Below are 18,550 nucleotides of genomic sequence, written 5' to 3' on the forward strand. Positions count from 1 at the left end.
AAAGGACATACAAAATAATAGATAGTGTTCAACAGCAAGCTAAAATTTCCGCAACATAAACCAATATTAGAAAGTTCCACCTAGTTCTGTACCAAGGCAAAACGAAGACTCTGCACACCAGAAGCTGCTCCAATTCACATTTAATGGAACTTATCATCACATGTGACGTTTCAGGCCCTAGCCCTTCACCAGACACAGTTCTGTACCAAAACATAAAAGCTCAAACTGTGAAAATAAGCACAACTCATATTTGTATTGCTGTACAGATTAGCAAAAGGCTGTTTAAAGTCAAAGTTAGACAATCCAGCAAAGAAGAAGTTATTTGGTACAGTTTAGGCACTTATCCCTAGACTTTATGTGTAACTAATAGAACTTTAAAACCATTTCCAATACTTACCTGAGGGGGAAAGCCTCTTTTCACAAGAGTATGGGCATGGGGCCAATTGGTCAGTATCAAGGAGAGGGCACCTTCTGGAAGATCCAGCTTCTCCTCCTGCAATTCTTCTCCAAAAGGGTTGGCAGCTTGGGTCATTCCGTCTCTTTTCCAACTAAAAGCTCCGACATCCTACAACCGAAGTCATACTTCACACACACAGCTGCCATACACAATGGAGTATTTCTCTTATTATTAGAGTTTTGGGCACCTGAATTTCATTGGAATATTACATGCTTCACCTCCACTGCTCCAACACTATTGGAAGCGTTTTATCTCTCCTTGAAGCCCAGGGTGATCTGCTGCCAATCAGCAGCCTTGGTACATCCAAAAGTCATCCACTGGAGTGTCCCTAATGTCCCTAGCAACATCTGTCACATTTCTGTCACAGTGGAGATACCGAGCCGGTAATTGGATGCATTGGTGGTGTTGGAGTTAGCAGTTGCCAGGGATCCTCAGCAGCAGAGCTAATTCTACCGTTAACATGTGTCCTGCTAGCATAAACAGATATATTGTTGTGGGTTTGCAACAACAAAATGACATTTTTTTAGCCTAACTATTGAAAAACTTGCCAAATTGCCCTGTCCTCAGTGACTTCCCGTAACTCCTTGTTGGATCCACACTAAACCCAGTAGTGAGCATGATATTTTTGCTACAACATGCTGTTTGTTTTAAACAATGAATATCCTCAACTTGTAGCCTGCCCAGCATCAAACAGCAGACAGACAGTGAGCAAAGGAGCTTTTGGATGCTAAAGAGGCAGACATTGCTATCAGGAATTGTAGTAGTGAATAATGGTTTTAACTAGATGGATGAAAAAGCAACCATGAATCATATCATATTACTCCATTACTGCTGTATACCAGTTGCGCCTAGTGCATGCATATATATAAATTGTTTTTAAAAGAGTGCCTTTGAGTTTCTATTAAATATGATAGATAGGAAGTATTTTTTTACCTTACAATGCTAAGTGAAATATACTTCAAGTTTAGAGGTGCTAATGTAGTTTCTTAGCATCTCTACAGTCTCTTACTCTACAGTTACGTCATTGGTCAAAAGTCAACAGACTGAATCGAGACTAAATGATTTGCAAATAAAGGGGTCGTGCTGTGACACCTGTCACTCATTTACACTCATTTACACCAAGTGATTTGGAGAGAATACTACATTTCTTGGGCTGTAAAAAAATGAGCCCGCTTAGAGGTATTTCTCATTGTCTTTTTTGTAACTGTAAGGTTTGCTTGCACCCTTAACGAGAAAAGCGGTATAGAAAATGGATGGATGGAAGGTTTGTTTGCTACTCTAGGTTCCACAGATATGTAAAACATAACCCTAACCCTAACATCTGATTTAAGTTATTTTAAGAATAATGTTCTGATCATTATTAAAGGGACAGCTTAGCACTGTAGTCCACTTATACCACTTGTTCCTGCTGCAAACCCAATTGTTTGCCATATCAATCCCTAAGTTGTCTTTATGTTAACACTTGACATGAAGTGTCAATGTTTAAAGCTTCTCCCAGCTTCTGTCACAATAAACCAAAAAAGGTACATGGACTTCATATGTCAGCCTATTAAACACCCACACAATGACAATGTCTCAATGAATCCTTCTTCGTAGCTAGAGCTTGTCAGGGGACAGTAAGCATATTATAACTTGAATGTTAAAAACTTTTTGAAAAATCTTGAATCTGAGAAACTTCCAGAACTGCAATAAAAATATGCAGCAGTAGCAGCATCTTGTGACAATCAGCTCGACTATAAAAGTTAGTATCACAGGTGGACCAGACATGTACAGCTCAACAGGGACCAAATAAAACCTTTCTGTCTCAAAGACACCTGCTCTGTAGAGTCTGAACCTGCTGGCAAGAATAGAAAAATCACTGTAATCTTCTTATAATATACCCAGGGAAAATAATAGCTTGCCTGGGGTGGTCAATAATATCCTAACAATGAGCATGTTGTATTTTATGATGTTTTTATCATCTGCAGTGTCAGTTTAGTAGTCACAGAATATTCCCTCAGGGAATTATGCACCTGCAGTAATCAATAGTGAGTTTACTATGACCTGATTGTACAGACGGCGGGCTGCAGTCTCTGTCTTTTTCTCTCTTCTTCCCCTCACTCTCTAGGGGGAATCCCTGCTAGAGATGGGGAGGGGCGAGGGGGAGGGCAGAGGAACAGCAATATCCTCTAACAGGGATCACACCTTGACGCAGGATGTCATTTTCTAGAGTCTCTGCTCACGTCTAACTCACTGTACACCCTACCGTCACGCTACAGCCTTTTTGCAAATATTACACGAACACATGGCAATCACACGCACTTCAAAACTCCTTCTCACACTCACACAAACAAGGGGGGGGGGGGGGGGAATTATCAGGGGGATATAAATGGAGCTAGAGAACAGACGGAGTCAATTGAGCTTTTAATAGACCAGCGAGAGTCCTCTTCCTCTGCAAGAATAAATAGCACAGCAGTCAGCAAATCTAAATCTAATAGATGATATTGACCTTTGGGGGTGGGAAAGGGGAAAAAAGAGAATGAGCGAAGGGACAAGACAAGCAGAAGTAAAAGGGAGAGGGGTGGAATACAGAGCTGAGAGGTGCGACGCCGAGGAAAACACACAAGTGTCAATAGAAGGGGAGTGCTCAGACAAAGCATCTTAATCAGAGTGCGACAGAACGGTGATCAATCAAAAGTATGAGGATGAAGCAGTCAGCTGCAGAGCTGGAGAGGCCCTGACCTCAGCTGCACTGCAGATAGAGCAGAGAGGCTGGCCGAGCAGCAGTGGCCCTCAGAGACTCTCGTTCTTTACTCCTCTCCATCCCCTCTTCCTGACTGCATTGTGTCTTTCTATCCTCCTTCGTCTTCCTGTATCCCACTCTTTCCATTTTGATTAGTCTCTGCCGCCTCATCTTCCTCCCTCCTCTTTGCCCCTTCCTCCCTATTTGGTCTGGTACCCACCATCTGTCATCCGTTGTCTTCCTCTGTCGACCCCACCCACCCTCCCACTCGTTTCCACTCCCTCAATCCAATTCAAGAACTTTTATTGGCATCATAAGATGGATTTTACTGTGTCGCCAACTCTCTTTCTGGAACATTTGTCCTCCTCTAACTAATTCTCCCCTTTTAATGCAACAAAAAAAAAACTCTGCTGTGTTCTGTACAGGCCATACAAAAGTCATGGTCAGTTCAGTTCACTCTATCACATCAATATGGAAATTGAGGGCAATGTATTCTTTATTACCTTGTTCATGAGCAGGCTGAAAGTGAATGCTACTCATCCGCGGCACTTTTACAAGCACTGTGGAGGCAGGAGTGTTGGGATGTTACAGAACTGTCAGCCTAATAAAATGACTACAAAGTAGCCTCACAGGATGAGCTGGCCTTGAATGTCACTTTCATGTGTATAGTGACACCATGTGGAAATGCGCAGTAAAAGAATAAAACATCTGCATGCAACTTTTTGCTGCATGCTGCAGGAAGTGAAATGAAGTGCATTTTGGGCTAATAATATACCTAAGTTAAAGATGAAAACACATGCAGGTGCAAATGGATGGCCAATTTCATATATTGTGAAACACAATTACACATTTTACACACAATTTACATGTCCCTGCACATAGTAGGCCATTACTGGCATTACTGGCATGGCTTGGTGCTGAATGTATGTTGGCTGATCGGATCCCTCTGTTTCTCCACAGAATGAAATGGATAATGTCCTTACAGTAGTCCACAGGCCATCACGGGTCCCGAGAGACACCTAAAGGAATAACAAATAATTTACAATATCCTATAGAATACATTTTCCACATCATAATTTTGCTCTGATATTTGTCTAGGAAAAATGTAACGGAAATATATCTGTAGCCTATCTAACATCCTGAAAAATCAGATGTTTTGACTTGGGGCGTTTTCGTATCATACGCGGGTCAAATTGGAGTCATATGGTGAATTGAAGTTTTGGCTATAGGAACGTACCTTTTAGACTTACTGGTACTTTTCCGACAGAGAAGTCAGCACTTTGTCGGTGCGACTCCTCTCCGTATCCAGGAAGTGACGGTGATAACTCAATGGGGTCGAAACAAGCCGAGGGAGATCGTCCTGTCTCTACAAAAGAAGTTGGGTGGAAATTGAGCTTCATCAAGTTTGCGAGTGACATATACAGCAACAGAGGAAGTTACAGGATCTTGCTTTCAAAATAAGAGACTCATAGAGTCATATATATATATATCTATATATATAGATATATATATATCGAAATCGAAATCAAATAGATACCTGAGGTCGTTTGTTCCATCAGCTGTTGGGTTTTTAAATAAGCTGTAGGTATTGTTGCCTGTACACTTTTACTATGGACTGTTGGTCCTTTGTCCCTTAACTCACTCACGCCCATTATGGTGATATCCAAGGTAGTTATGTTTTATATGTATGTATGTATTTATGTCATTGTGCTGTTTTTTATGGATGTATTGACTGTATGGACCTCTGTTGCAAACCAAATTGCCCCTCGGGGACAATAAAGATTTTCCAAATCCAAATCCAAAATATATATATTAGTTACCAGGTGGTCATAATTATAATCATATAACAGAGGTTATATCTATACAATTTTCCTCACACCATAAAACAGGTAGGCTAAATTTACAATGTTGTTTGGTGTTGGGTATTTTACTTTACTTGGTTGGGACTGCATCATTCACTCCACCCACTCCCATTCCAAAATCCAATTGTTTTGTCGGCAACGCTACAACCTGACTTCAATTTTTTGCACATTATTTCAACAAAAAGGCTATGCAACATTTATACACACTTTAAAGGATTTAAGTTAAGACGGCCACATTTTGCTGGCCCATAACATCCTGTACACTCCTAAACAGTTAAACTGACCCCGTTAATCCAGCCATTGCAGATCCAGCTGTAACATATTTGATAACTTGCTAGATGACACACACACAACACAAGGGCTGCATAAGATAAGATAAGATATACTTTATTCATCCCAGCAGGGAAATATAGGTGTTCCAGCAGCCAGCATACATACAAACACACAACACAACACATATATACATACATATCCCACCCATACAAAAAACATGAGCCCACAATACAGTTTGATATATGATATATGCAACTCAGGCTAAAACTATATATTACATATTAACAGCATGAAGTAGGCCTATCTGCGGTTTTCTTGACATCCAATCGTATTGACACTTGGGGAAAGTAGGCATAGATGGCTTAGCTTTTTGGATAAACTTGGGTGGGAATTTACTTGCTTGGCCTAAATAAAAGCCACGGTCTAAGTTAGACCTGCACTAGCCCTGTAAAAAAAAAAAAAAGAACATTTTTGTTGGACGACGTTTTAATGTTGAAAATACAAACCGGATCAGCAGTGTCTGCTTATGTCACATTTGACGTCACTCGGACTGTGGGAAGGTGGTCTTGATCGAAAAACACCGTACTTAAAATCCACTGACGGGAAAACTTTGCGTGTTTTTGTTTCCTCTCTTCATCCACTAGACAAACCATGACACTTCAAAATTGACTCAGAATTGTACTCTGCGTGAAGGAGGCGGATTTGCCTTGTTTGTCAAGGGGATTAAAGTTGGGAAAATACGAGGTGAAAATGGAGAGCCCAGCTGAGTGAGAGTGGGGTGAGAAGGCTGGATTTGGCAAAGTTGGGAGTCCTGCCCTGCTGTTAGCAGGCTAGTTAGCATGCTAAGACACTTCGCTACTTTGTAAAAGACATGAGGTGAGATTAAAAGTCACTCTGACACTTTGTTGTCAACGTCACTTTGGAAAGTTTTGTATCGATATTGTTGGCGTTGCCGAATGATAACTTTCTATTTTATATTTGCATGAATAATGCAAGGGCCTGGCTGTGTGTTTTTTTTTTAATAATCTTAACTTTAAGAAAGATGTTCATTAAATGTCTGATGTGATTCAAGTCTTGTAGTTCCTTCTTTGTGTAAAGAACCATGATGCATGTTTTTGAGTGATTTTTCTGGTTTGTTCTCTGCTGCATTTGAACTGTACAGTTAAGTTGATAAACATTTTGTACAGGAAACTTTTGTCTGTCAATATTTCGGGCTAATATCCAACATTTGATATTAGGATTAAATGACCATCTGTGATTGTGCTTCTATTTCCTGCAATGGCAAAGCTAGCTGCCCATTGTTTTCTTGGCCATTTCCAAACACAATGGATAGCTGTGATCATGTTTTGGCTTGAAGTTTCACAATATGGCCTCATCACGCAACAGCGATACAAAAATAGTTTTTTTTTTTATTTAGTAAGTACTTCGGTTTGTTGCTTTTGCCTTTCAGTGATCTTCGCAAATGAAAGCTACTGCTGTCATATCAGCATTTATCATAATTGTTTTTGTGACCATTTGATCCTGTGTTCTACATTTCAGAGCTCCACTGTTCTCCAGTCTGTGATTCGCTGGGGGAGCTGCTTGATCTGTGGCAAGACGACTGCTGACATTGCAGCTTCTCCCAATGGATTGAAGCACAGTTGGTGATCTTATTTTCTGTGGAAGTTCTGCCTGAGTCGCACTGTGTTCATCTTTGAAAGCAAAGACACCCCCCCCCCCCTTTCTCTCTTCTGCCCTGATTTTTCTTTTTTCGAAGCAGCGATTCTAACTGTACTCATGCATTTTTTTCTCAGCCATTGAACGTATTCTGCCATCTGAGATGGGGCCCTGGTAGGCTCTTCCAGGGGCTTGAAGTACCCCCTGCCTGCAGACTGTGCAGCCTGGCTGTGTGTTTCGCACTCACAGTCACAGGCCCATAAAGGAATAACATAAGCAGCAGACAGCCAGCTGTACTCTCCTCTGATGGAAGCGAAGCGAGACATCCTTTTGTTCATGCCCAAATTGTATTCATGAGCTCTTCGACTTCTGAACTGGACCTAAGTGGATGCAGCCTATTGCTTGTTTTTTTAGAGCTGTGAATGCTGATGCCATTTGTTTGGGACTTGGGTGGATGTTATCAGCTTTATTCATGAACCCTGTGTCTGAGTCTGGGTACGGCCTGGATGTTGGGTGCCCCGAGTGTGTTGCATCGACTGTTGAGGTGATGAGGCAGGGCTCCTGGTGGCCTGTGTGGCTTGCTGGGCAGTGGCCCAAAGTGATGTGATGGGGTGCAGGAACAGTAAGGTCCTCCCTGAGCCTCCAGGGGATGTCCAGTTGGACCTGGTTAAAAAGGTTAGTAGGAAAATGTTAGATTGATAAAGTAACCACTGCTGATAGTGTTACGACTGTGTTAGTAACTGCAGAGTGAAACCAATACTGTCATGCACAGTACTGCCAGGTTTTGTATTGATGATATTTAATAAGGGTTGATTTACATCATATTAAGTAATAGACTAAGTCAGACAAGTTGAGCCAATCAGTACAACCCTGTAATATTGTTTTTTCATAAACAATATAACAGGGTATGTTTTAGGGCGTGGCTACCTGTGATTGACAAGTAATGACCACAGCGACCTGGAAAAGTTTTATCTTTTTTTAAAAATAAGCATCTCAACTTCTATTGAAGTCACTGTGAATGACGGATGCTCCCATTAATCAAAGCTAGCTTACATTAGCTGATAACTTCAGTGTTTGCATGCCCCTTGTTTGTTCTGCAGCTCAACCCTCTGTTCTAAACACGGTTACATCTGATCCCTAATAAGAGAGAAACGACGGCGAAAGCCAAAATAAACAACTGAAGGCTTCAAACGGTTAATTACAGTTGAGAATTAATTGAGAATTGAAATCGTGTTGACTTTTTTTTTCTAAGTTGGTCAGTGGGTCAACTCTTTACTTTAGATCTGTGTATTTCTTAAAGTCCTGTGAATTACATTTCATTTGATAAAAACAACTCTGTTAGTTTCAGAGGGTGCATCCTGTTGACAGTTTGTGCTGGATATACGCCGCTTTTAACCCAATTTTAATACAACTTAGGTTTTGAATCAGATTGAATGCGAGTAATGAACTGCTCAGGCATTAAGTTAGACAGTATTAGCTTATTCTATATACATCTCACCACCTGTGGAAAGTAAATGTTTCTGCAAATAAGTTAAAATAACTCCGTGGACTGCCAATATACTGTTTGTTTAGGGTAAATGTTTGTCACAAAGAAAATTGAAAAAAGCATCGTAACTTAATTATTTGTAGCAATATTGTTTGTATGTGAACAATAACTGATGTTGGCGGATTTTTGTTAATTTCTTAAACTACCAAAAATCAATGTCAGTATTTGCCTCCAAAATCCAGAATCAGTCAAATAATTCATCCTTTGTTCTTCTCTGTTTTTGTCATTTGTTATGAACTGTGTTCCTGTATTCTTCAGGTCGATCCTCCCCAGCCTCCTCAGACAGACATATATAAGCACTTCATACGAGGGGATGGCACGAGGAGCAAGACGGGTGCGTCAGGTGGAGCGGGAGGTCACAAGGCTGACACCACGTCCCCCTACCAGGCCCAAGCCCAGGCTGCATCTCCCGCTGCTTCTGCCCAGCCCCCGAAGGACCCGTCTGAACTGTCGGACCCTCAGCGGAAGAAGGTGGCGAAATATCGAGCCAAGTTCGACCCCCGGGTTACCGCCAAGTACGACATCAAAGCTCTGATAGGTCGGGGAAGCTTTAGCAGGGTAGTTCGCGTGGAGCACAAGAGCACGCGTCAGCCGTACGCCATCAAGATGATTGAGACCCGTTACCGCGAGGGGAGGGAGGTGTGCGAGTCGGAGCTGTGCGTTCTGCGCCGTGTCCGTCATACCAACATCATCCAGCTGATGGAGGTCTTTGAGACAGTAGAGCGTGTCTACATGGTGATGGAGCTGGCCACGGGCGGAGAGCTCTTCGATCGCATTATTGCGCGGGGCTCCTTCACAGAGCGGGACGCCACGCGGGTGCTGCAGATGGTGCTCGACGGCGTCAAGTATCTGCACACTCTGGGTATAACTCACCGAGACCTGAAACCAGAGAACCTGCTCTACTACCACCCCGGAGCCGACTCCAAGATCATCATCACAGACTTTGGTTTGGCAAGTAGCAGGAAGAAGGGAGACGAGTGTCTGATGAAGACAACATGTGGCACGCCAGAGTACATTGCCCCTGAGATTTTGGTGAGGAAGCCCTATACAAATGCTGTAGACATGTGGGCGCTGGGAGTGATATCGTACATCCTGCTGAGCGGAACCATGCCCTTTGAGGACGACAACCGCATGAGGCTTTACCGGCAGATCCTCAAGGGAAAGTACAGCTTCTCTGGAGAGGTGAGGTGTTATCTTTCTCTCACTTTTTCAAACACACACAGACACACACACACACACACACACACACCAGCACCCATATCTGGACCACATACCTCACAGAGAACCAGTCTTTGTCACTAGACTTCCACTCCTCATCTCTCACCACTATTTCAATATCTTCTCCTCTTTCCTTTAATCTTGCCAGACTGTCTCTCATTTTTTTTGTCTCTCTCTCCCCCTCAAGTCAATACCCCTCCTAAGCGTGTGTACGTTTGCACAATAATTTATGCTCTATCTGTATCTCTAGCTGGAAGAATGCTTAGTAGTCTGTTCCTTTGTTTCACAGCGTGGGATGTTTATGATGCCGTGGAGCTTTTACTAAAGGGCCCCTCGGTTAATGTTTGTCCCACATACAGCTTCTCCAGCACAAATAAGAGCTGAGCAATTTTGTAATATTTAATGGGGAACAATTGAGTCACGTATTACTTGGGTTTCAGATTTGAACTTCTCAAGTGTCTAAAAGGTTGGATGAGGTCAGATCGGACACATTAAATAATTGAACTCTCTGCCAGGGAGCCCGTATTCTAGCTGAGGTTTCCAGATAGTGTAGTAGAGCTGCAGTTTGATTAGGAATGTACAGAAATTCTTCTTCTGAATAAGTTAGCGAGCTTGTCAGTGGAGTCGACCATTCTGAAGTTGAGTTGAGATGCTGTGGTCTTAACTGTTTTATAAAATACTAAGTCAACGCAGCAAACAGTAACGGAGCAGTGTCGGTTGCACATCGGCAGTCGTCAACAGACTGTTGTGCAGCGCTTGTCTTCTCAGCGCACAGATGCTTCATGAAAGAGCTCTGAAGCGCACAGCCAGCAGCTTTTCTGCCTGGAAAAAATGCCAGGTGGACACGGGGCCTTGGTTACCTGTAATGTCAGCAAACTAGCCTTTTGAAAAACTCCACTAACGCCCTGGGAACACCAAATCTGAAATTTCACCCTTGAGTATTTTGAACCTACAATTCTGGTTGTTGCAGACAACTTTTGAGTGGAATCTGCCAATTTTCATCATACACAAAAATGTATTTTTGAGTTTAAAAGAAGCCCGCCAAAAAAGTGCTATCCCAACATTGACATGATATAACCTTGATATTTGATATGGCAACAGGCTTATTTAGGCATCCAGATGATGTGCTGCATCATTTCCATTCATACAAGTCTTTTATCTGGACCTCCAAGTTCATTCTTTTTATTCTGCTCTTTGATTTCTCCTAAGGGCAATAGCTAGATGTTAAGCTGCTACATGCTTCACTGTGTTCACCAGCTATTCACTAATGTGGGACAGTGTATAGTGTGTGTATTAGTGTATGTATATTTCATGAAGGTGTGAATTTAATCATGCGGTACAAGAACTTGCATTCTGCCCTGGCCTGAGGCTTAATGAGATGGGGGCAGACTTGAACACTCTTTCCTTGGGGACATGTTTCTTTACACTGTGATAAATAATGGTCACATTACAGACCGAGTTCGAGACTATCGTCTGTTGTGTCATGTATCTTTAGCCAACCCTGGTGATTTACCTGCTGTTTCATGAGCAGTGTAAGTCGTCTACTGGGAGACAGAAACACTGCTGGTTGCCAGGCAGGACATCATGTACCAACTGTCCGTGTATGTGTTTGTTGAAAGTCATACAGAGTTGATATTCCCAATTCCTGTCTAAGTAGGGGGTAGAGTTTGACTCACTAAAAGTGACTCGTTGTAAATAGAGTCACTTTTAGTGTTTGAAACGAAAACAAGTAGACGGCAGTAATGGAGAATATTTGATTTAAAGGACTTTTTGTATTTCATGTATCACCTTTGGTACGAGTTCAAGCAATGCTGAGAAATCAAATCACACAGAACAACACTCAACTCACTACCCAACACCAACGATAGAATCTGACTTTACCAAAAAGCAATGCAGACTCATTAAAATATAGATGAATAAAACAAACACCTAGAACAACATCTCATTTCAGAGCTCACAGAAATATCCGTCCAGCTTGACATGACTCTGCTGCCCTCTTGTGCTCTGTTGATGAAACTCTACTGATGCCAAACAGACTTTAAACATCTGCCACTATTATTAAACTTCATTAAGTTGGTTAATTGTTACCTAACTTGTGTGAGCTTCATAATGCAGAACAATGCCTTCAAGTTGGACATTTGACAAGGTTTTTTTTTTTAAATTGTGTTTCATTCACTGAAGTGAGAGAGTGGCCTCCTAATCAGGTATGTTTTGTTGATTTCATAAGCATGCTTTATGACATGAACCAAACATACCTGGTTGGGAATCCAACCATTTCCATTGTACAGAGTACACGAGTGTAGTGAGATTTGCTCATACGCTGAGATTTAAAGTAGAAGTTTATTTCTGAGAGAATCTTGAATCAATTGTCATGTATTTTACTCTTTGCCATGTACAGTAATGAAAAAACTAATTTCCCCGTGGAAGTATTGTCCCTCCCTACTTGGTACTTTCTATTCATTTGATTTCACCTTTGTAATGCAAAAGTGTTGGCAGATTACACATTTTGACTTTCCATAGCAGGAGGATCACAGATGATTGTAATTACATTCAAATAGTTTTCCAGCAATTATCGCAGTGCCTTTCAGCAATTAATGTAGCATCACCAGTGTAACGGCTGTGTCCTAAGACTAATATAAGAAGAGTCTGACACTCAAGTTTCAGTATAAAATGGGAGTGTATTAATCCCAAAGGAAATCCTGGTGCCAGGCTGCTTCAACATTCCAGTTCAAAAAAAGTGAAACACAAAAGATCATGAAATACAACGCCAATACTACCTACCCTGCCACATGGCCCCTAATGACCCTAACACACTTTAAACTGTGTAGACAGATGGGCAGTGATCGCTGGGACATCACCAGATTAATGATATTTTATGATGTTAAACATAACTGTACATGATAATATAGAAAAGTGATGTTGCACATGAAGGTGATTGAGTTCTGAGAGGAATATTGCTTATGAGGCAATGAGCATGATTACAACCCAACGTGGAAAAGAAATACTGCACATGATAATCATTCAAACATACTATTTCACAAATATAAAAAGTTATATTGCACATTAAATGAAAATAGTCATTACCCATGATAAAGAAATCACAATATGGCCAGGTACATTGTGTGAAAATCATTACACATGAAAAGAGTCTTTTATTTAATTACAGTACATTACAGTTTATTAACTCATGTCTCCCCTCTTCAGCCGTGGCCCAGTGTGTCAAACCTGGCCAAAGACTTTGTGGAGCGGATACTAACAGTGGACCCCAGCGAGCGGCTCACTGCCGGGCAGGCCCTCAAGCACCCCTGGATCGTCAGCATGGCTGCCTCTTCCTCCATGAAGAACCTACAGCGATGTATATCTCAGAACCTCCTGAAGCGGGCGTCCTCACGCTGCCATAGCACCAAGTCGGCCCAATCCACTCGCTCTAGCCGCTCCACCAAATCCAACAAAGCCCGGCGGGTGCGAGAGAAGGAGCTGCGCGAGCTGAACCGTCGCTATCAGCAGCAGTACAACGGCTGAAACGTGGACTGTCACGGCAAACCACTGTAGCAGCCAGCGCACGTTATGATAAAACAGCACAACGACGGAGCTTTTGCAATGTAGACAACCATTGAAGTTCCTGCCAGTGTTTGAGATGAAAATGGCAGAAAGAGAGGACAATGACTTGACTGAATCAAAGACTGACAGGAAAGTTACTGCTGCAAAGTCAAACGTGATCACAAAGACAATGTAATCTAACGATTCCTACAGCGGTATGTCTTCTGATGGGAACCGAAGAGGACCAGTTTGTAGAGGTTACATCATCTCCATCTCTCCATCCATTCCTTCACTTTTCTCTGAAAGGATGGTGTATTTTATTCCTTTCCCTTTGTTCTTTCAATCTGTGTCTCTCATATTTATTTATTATTGTTGACATGATTATTATTCTCCCTTCTAATGGTCACTGGATAATGACCTTCTACAAGGATCTGTTGAACAGAGTTTTGGGTACTGAAGTTCTAAAAAAGGATACTTTAAGAAAAGGGGGAGGGTGATTCCCCTCACTCCTCCCAGATTGAATATTGCTGTGAATTTATTGTTGTACAGACCTTCTCTTACGATGTGGGTAATTGAAACACACTGCAACAAAACCACACACTTGCAGGTCAGAATATTTTAAAGTCAGTTCTAAGCTTATCTAATCTTGCCACCATTGCTCTGTTAATGTAGCTGCTTAAAGCTGTCAAAAATTGTGAAGCTGCTGTGATGCTTTTTTATCAGACATGAGCCCACACAGCGTTACCCCCAGTGGTTTTCTAAGATCAATACATTCCCTTTCTTATGAAATACCTGGCCTGTTACAGGAGAACACAGAACACACATTCTGCATACAACAGTGCATGCAAACTCGCATGCAAAATTTTACAGTATTAACCCACTGCACTAGCTCTTAGCTGTAACCTAAAAGTTAGCCTTGTTTATAACGTGTTTACAGATTCAAGATTTCCAATATCCCCCAATCGAAACAGGTTGCATCACACAAACAAGTTCTTAGTTAGAAGTTGGTTGTTTAAATATTTACTTGAGTCTCTTCTTCACTTAATGACTCATTTGGTTTGAGGATCTTAAAAGGTTTGTGATGGAATACCAAATGCTAGATTTGTTAATAATCAAATCTTTTACCGCTCACTTAAAACTTAATGATTACCTGCATATAACACTGAAATAAGGTAACGATTACATTTACAAAGGTTTAGCTGTTCGGTCCAAGTATTATTTGTAATTTGTGGAAGCCTCACGACAGAATGTCATACTTCAGTGACGTCAGGTTTTCATGCACAATCACTACAGTCTTTACAAGCGTAGGAGTTTCAAAAATTTGAACGGTGCTTTAAAACAAACAAGTATTTAGAATTACTGATTAAGGAATGGCTTCTCTCATAAACATTGATCATGGATCATTAAATAATTGGTGCAAATGAAACGAAGATGTGCAATCACCAGCAACATATTACGTACATACAAGACGTATGAAGTAGAAGTAAATGTATTCTTCTAAAACACACAGACTCATTATTGTAAGGGGCAGACGCTACTCATTTATACACTTTATTATGCAATTAATACTATTTGTCTGGTTAAAAAGGTGTATTTGTTTTCAAATATAGCACATGATGCAGCCATGCCCACAGTCTCTGATTTGTTTTCTTACCTTTTGTTTGTAAATGCACTTAAATTTCAATGAATTCCAGTAGTTGAGCTCTGTCAGAAGTCCAATGATAGATGGTGAATGAACAGTGGATTGTAGCCAGTGGTGCCTAAAGAAGTGGGTATACTCTTAATTTTTACCCCCAATGTTTTTTTTTAAGTAGCCCTTCTAGCAGAGTAAAAACAACCTATGTTGTAAACAGTGACATGTAAGACTCCTCTTGCATAGTGAGTCAGTAAGTCAGTGCGTACTAGCCAATAGAGACGGAGTAGGGAGGGTCATCCCTTTACCATCCGAGGAACAAAAATTGCAGCATACTGAATATTGTCAATCAATCAATGGTGTTAATCAGAGGGGATTTAGAAGTGGGTATAACCTATGGAGACTGAAATAAAAGTGTACTCTGTATACCTGCGTATACCCGGCACGTCTACACCACTGATTGTAGCTGTTTTTTTTTAGCTCTGCTTTTGACTGAATCATAACTAGTACAATGCAGTCCTACAACCTGCAATAAGGGGATAAACAGTCTTTCATCATAAGGTGGTTTTAAATGTATATGATTGTGATAATAACGTCAAATCAGACTAGACATGTTTCTGTAGAAGTGTGGTGTAAATGGTAAAAGTGTGCACTACAGTGAAGCTAATTTCTGAGCTATTTAAACACATGGAGTAAAGTCAAATGAAGAAATAATGCAGCAGCGTGTTTGGTTATCATATCCGTACTCAAAAGATTGATGAAGAATGATTCTCCATTAAGTCAAATGATGTGACTATTTGCCTTTTTTTGCCTGTTTTTTTCCCTTTTATCTGGCATAGCACTTCTTCTATACAGTAAAGTAATCTGTTGTTTACAATTATTGTAATCGTCCCTTTATCTGAAGCCTTTATGCATCGTTATGTTGGTGCCTTCAGAACACTTCTAGAGTGAATCACTTGCTGCATTTAGAAGCATTTTGCTGTGATCTGCTTTCAGGCCTTAAAAATGTGTTGCTATGTGAACTTTAAACATGTACTGGAAACTTAATCGAGCCATGTCTGCTGACCTCAGTTGTTTTCTTCTTTTTCTTTTGTTCTTTTCTCCTTTCAGGATGCTCTGATGCTGATGCTTTGATTCTTGTCCTTTTCATACCTTTCATCTTAGTCAGATTTAAAAGCTTCTTTTCCTTTGTCCCACTGCTGTTACCTGTTTGAATGTCTCAGCTCTGGTTGTGACTAAATTGCTTATGAAAGACATTAAGTGAAGTTAAGATGGGAACTGGTATTGGAATGCTCAAATTCTCACTTTTTTAACAGAAACAGCTCTCAAAATAGGTCTTTTAAATATCCTACGCACACTCTGAAGCTTCAAAAAGGTGCATTCTTTTTGAAAGAATTCAAAGACACAGAGTCGTTCACAGAGAAAAAAGCTGTGGTTGTCTAAAAAGAAAGATGTTTGGTGAATTACAATTGTAGGGTGTCCTACTCTCTGCAATATGTAGACAATAACTTGACCTTAGTTCTGGCTGTCGGTTCACTGATGGCTATTAGAGCATAGCATCTATAGGAAATGAACATTGAACCTGTTTTAAGAGGGTCAACTCAAAGACACTTAAAGTAACCGTGTGGACTCAAAGGTCAAAAATCAGCCACATATGTTATTGTGTATTATGTACCATGTTGAAATAAGAACCAAATCAGTTCATTAGCAGTGTTGGAGAGTGTTAGCACATTTGTAAAAGTCTATCTCGTTTGTGTTTTTTATATATCTGTATGATTTTATATCAATGCTGTTGTTTGAAATGAAGTAGCTAACTCAACACTGTTTACCCAAAACAGTTGTTCATGTTTTGTTATTGTGTTCAAGTGAATGATAACACTTTGATTCTTCCACCTTTAACTTTTTATTTTTTTAAACAGTGAGTTGTATGTGCCAATAAAACACTCGAACTTGATCTCTTCTATTGCTTTCTTTTTCTTCACTTCGTCTGGTTAGAATTGTTGTCTTTGTTTGTGATGCAGCCACTGATCACATGGAGTTCCTAGAACATTAATGAGTCACAGATTGAGTCATAATCAGACTCGTTCTCAATGTGGGGTATCTGTTAGTTTTGTAGTTGGATTGTGTTTCGTCTGTTTGATGAAAACTACATATTAAATAATCCATCTATACCGCTTTTCCCGTTCAGGGTTGTGGGCCGCCAGAGTCGATCTCAGCTGTCATTGGGTAAGAGGCGGGGTACACCCTGGACTGTTCGCCAGTCAACAACAGGGCTGACAAACTGGGACTTGAACCAGGAACCTCTTTGCTGTGAAGCATCAGCTCTAACCACTGTGCCACCGTGCAGCCCTGGATTTGTTCTACCACATTTTAATTATTCTTTCTTCTACCTCAGTCAATTGACTATAACGTTGAATAATTCCTGCCTTCAAATTAGGCGTAATAATTTGATATGGTCAGCCACAGTCGTAAATTAAAAAAAATATAAATGGATTTTTGTTTCTTATTACAATCCCAGATTCAAAAAGTTTGGAACTTTCTGCAACGTGTATATAAAAGAGACTGTGAACATTTGCAAATGTTGACATTTTTAATTGAAATATCAAAAAGACAACATCAACTGTTCAAACTGAGGAAAGTAATTGTTTATAGAAAAGGAAATGCCCGTTTCGAGTTTGATGCCAGTAACAAGTTTCAAAAAAAAGTTTGGACAGTATAAGTGTTTTAGGAACTTAGGAGACCAATTTATGTAATCATGAATATTCAATATTCGATCACTCTTGCTTTGTTCTTATTTTAGGGTTTCATAATGCTCATAATGCTCCAAACACTTTCGATGGATGACAAGACAGGACTGCAGGAAGGCCGGTTTATAATTTGGACTCTTTTTATTAGAGTCATGCTGTTGTAAAATGATCAGAAGGTGTTTTGGGATTGTCTTGTTGAAATAAACAAAGCCTTATCTGAGTAATTGTCTATTTGGCAGCATCTGTTACCCATGCCATGTGCACTTAAAGCACCCCAATACCAATAATATCACCCCCAGAGAAGGCTGTGGCATTTCTGGATCTGGTTTATATACGGTTTCTTTTTTGCATGGCACAGTATCAGCTAGAATTTGTGAATGCAGCGATGAAATGTGTTCACAGACTTTTTGTGATCCTGAGTCCCAGCAATTATGTCCACTACAGAATTGAACCAGAATGTTTGTTTTTTTTGCCTTGTCACCTGGGATATCTTCAGATTCTCTGAATCTTTTAATATGATTTACAGTAGACAACGGTATATTCAGATTCTTTGCGTTTTTTTGTGGAAAATCTGCTGCTGTCCTAATTTTTATTAAAACATGTTGTCGGCATCAAATTCAAATTGGGCAAATAATATCCTTAAAACACTGAAGTTTTAACATTTAATATGTTGTCATTAACAACTATATATGGGGTTTCAAGGTTTTGCTAATCATTTTAATGTTTTGGAAATCATTCTGTGTGTATTTATATTTGTCAAAATTGTCATTTGAATTTGGGAAGTTAAGCAATGTAAGTTAAAATGTGCCATGTGCAATGTGTTCAACCTTCAACGACACATTTGCTAAATGATTTCGTCTCACCAACCCCATTTTTTTCAAAAAAGCTCTGAAATG

The 18,550-nt window shown here is 40.4% G+C and overlaps 1 protein-coding gene across 1 annotated transcript; it reads left to right on the forward strand.

The window, feature by feature from the left end:
• The first annotated feature begins 5,817 nt into the window (after positions 1-5,817).
• On the forward strand, positions 5,818-16,861 carry pskh1 (protein serine kinase H1). The gene is made up of 4 exons (XM_061036283.1): positions 5,818-6,190; positions 6,854-7,645; positions 8,775-9,698; positions 12,939-16,861. The coding sequence occupies exons 2-4, from the start codon at positions 7,577-7,579 to the stop codon at positions 13,254-13,256; spliced, it is 1,311 nt and encodes a 436-aa protein (XP_060892266.1). The 5' UTR covers positions 5,818-6,190; positions 6,854-7,576; the 3' UTR covers positions 13,257-16,861.
• Positions 16,862-18,550: the final 1,689 nt, after the last annotated feature.

Source organism: Labrus mixtus, chromosome 4 (assembly GCF_963584025.1).
Source record: "Labrus mixtus chromosome 4, fLabMix1.1, whole genome shotgun sequence".
NCBI lineage: Eukaryota > Metazoa > Chordata > Actinopteri > Labriformes > Labridae > Labrus > Labrus mixtus.

What these genes read in the sequence shown, in the direction of transcription:
- pskh1 (XM_061036283.1), top strand. Translation starts at nt 7,577, where the DNA reads ATGGGGTGCAGGAACAGTAAGGTCCTCCCTGAGCCTCCAGGGGATGTC. An exon ending in AGTTGGACCTGGTTAAAAAG is followed by an intron (nt 7,646 to 8,774) that starts GTTAGTAGGAAA and finishes TGTATTCTTCAG; the next exon opens with GTCGATCCTCCCCAGCCTCC. An exon ending in AGTACAGCTTCTCTGGAGAG is followed by an intron (nt 9,699 to 12,938) that starts GTGAGGTGTTAT and finishes TCCCCTCTTCAG; the next exon opens with CCGTGGCCCAGTGTGTCAAA.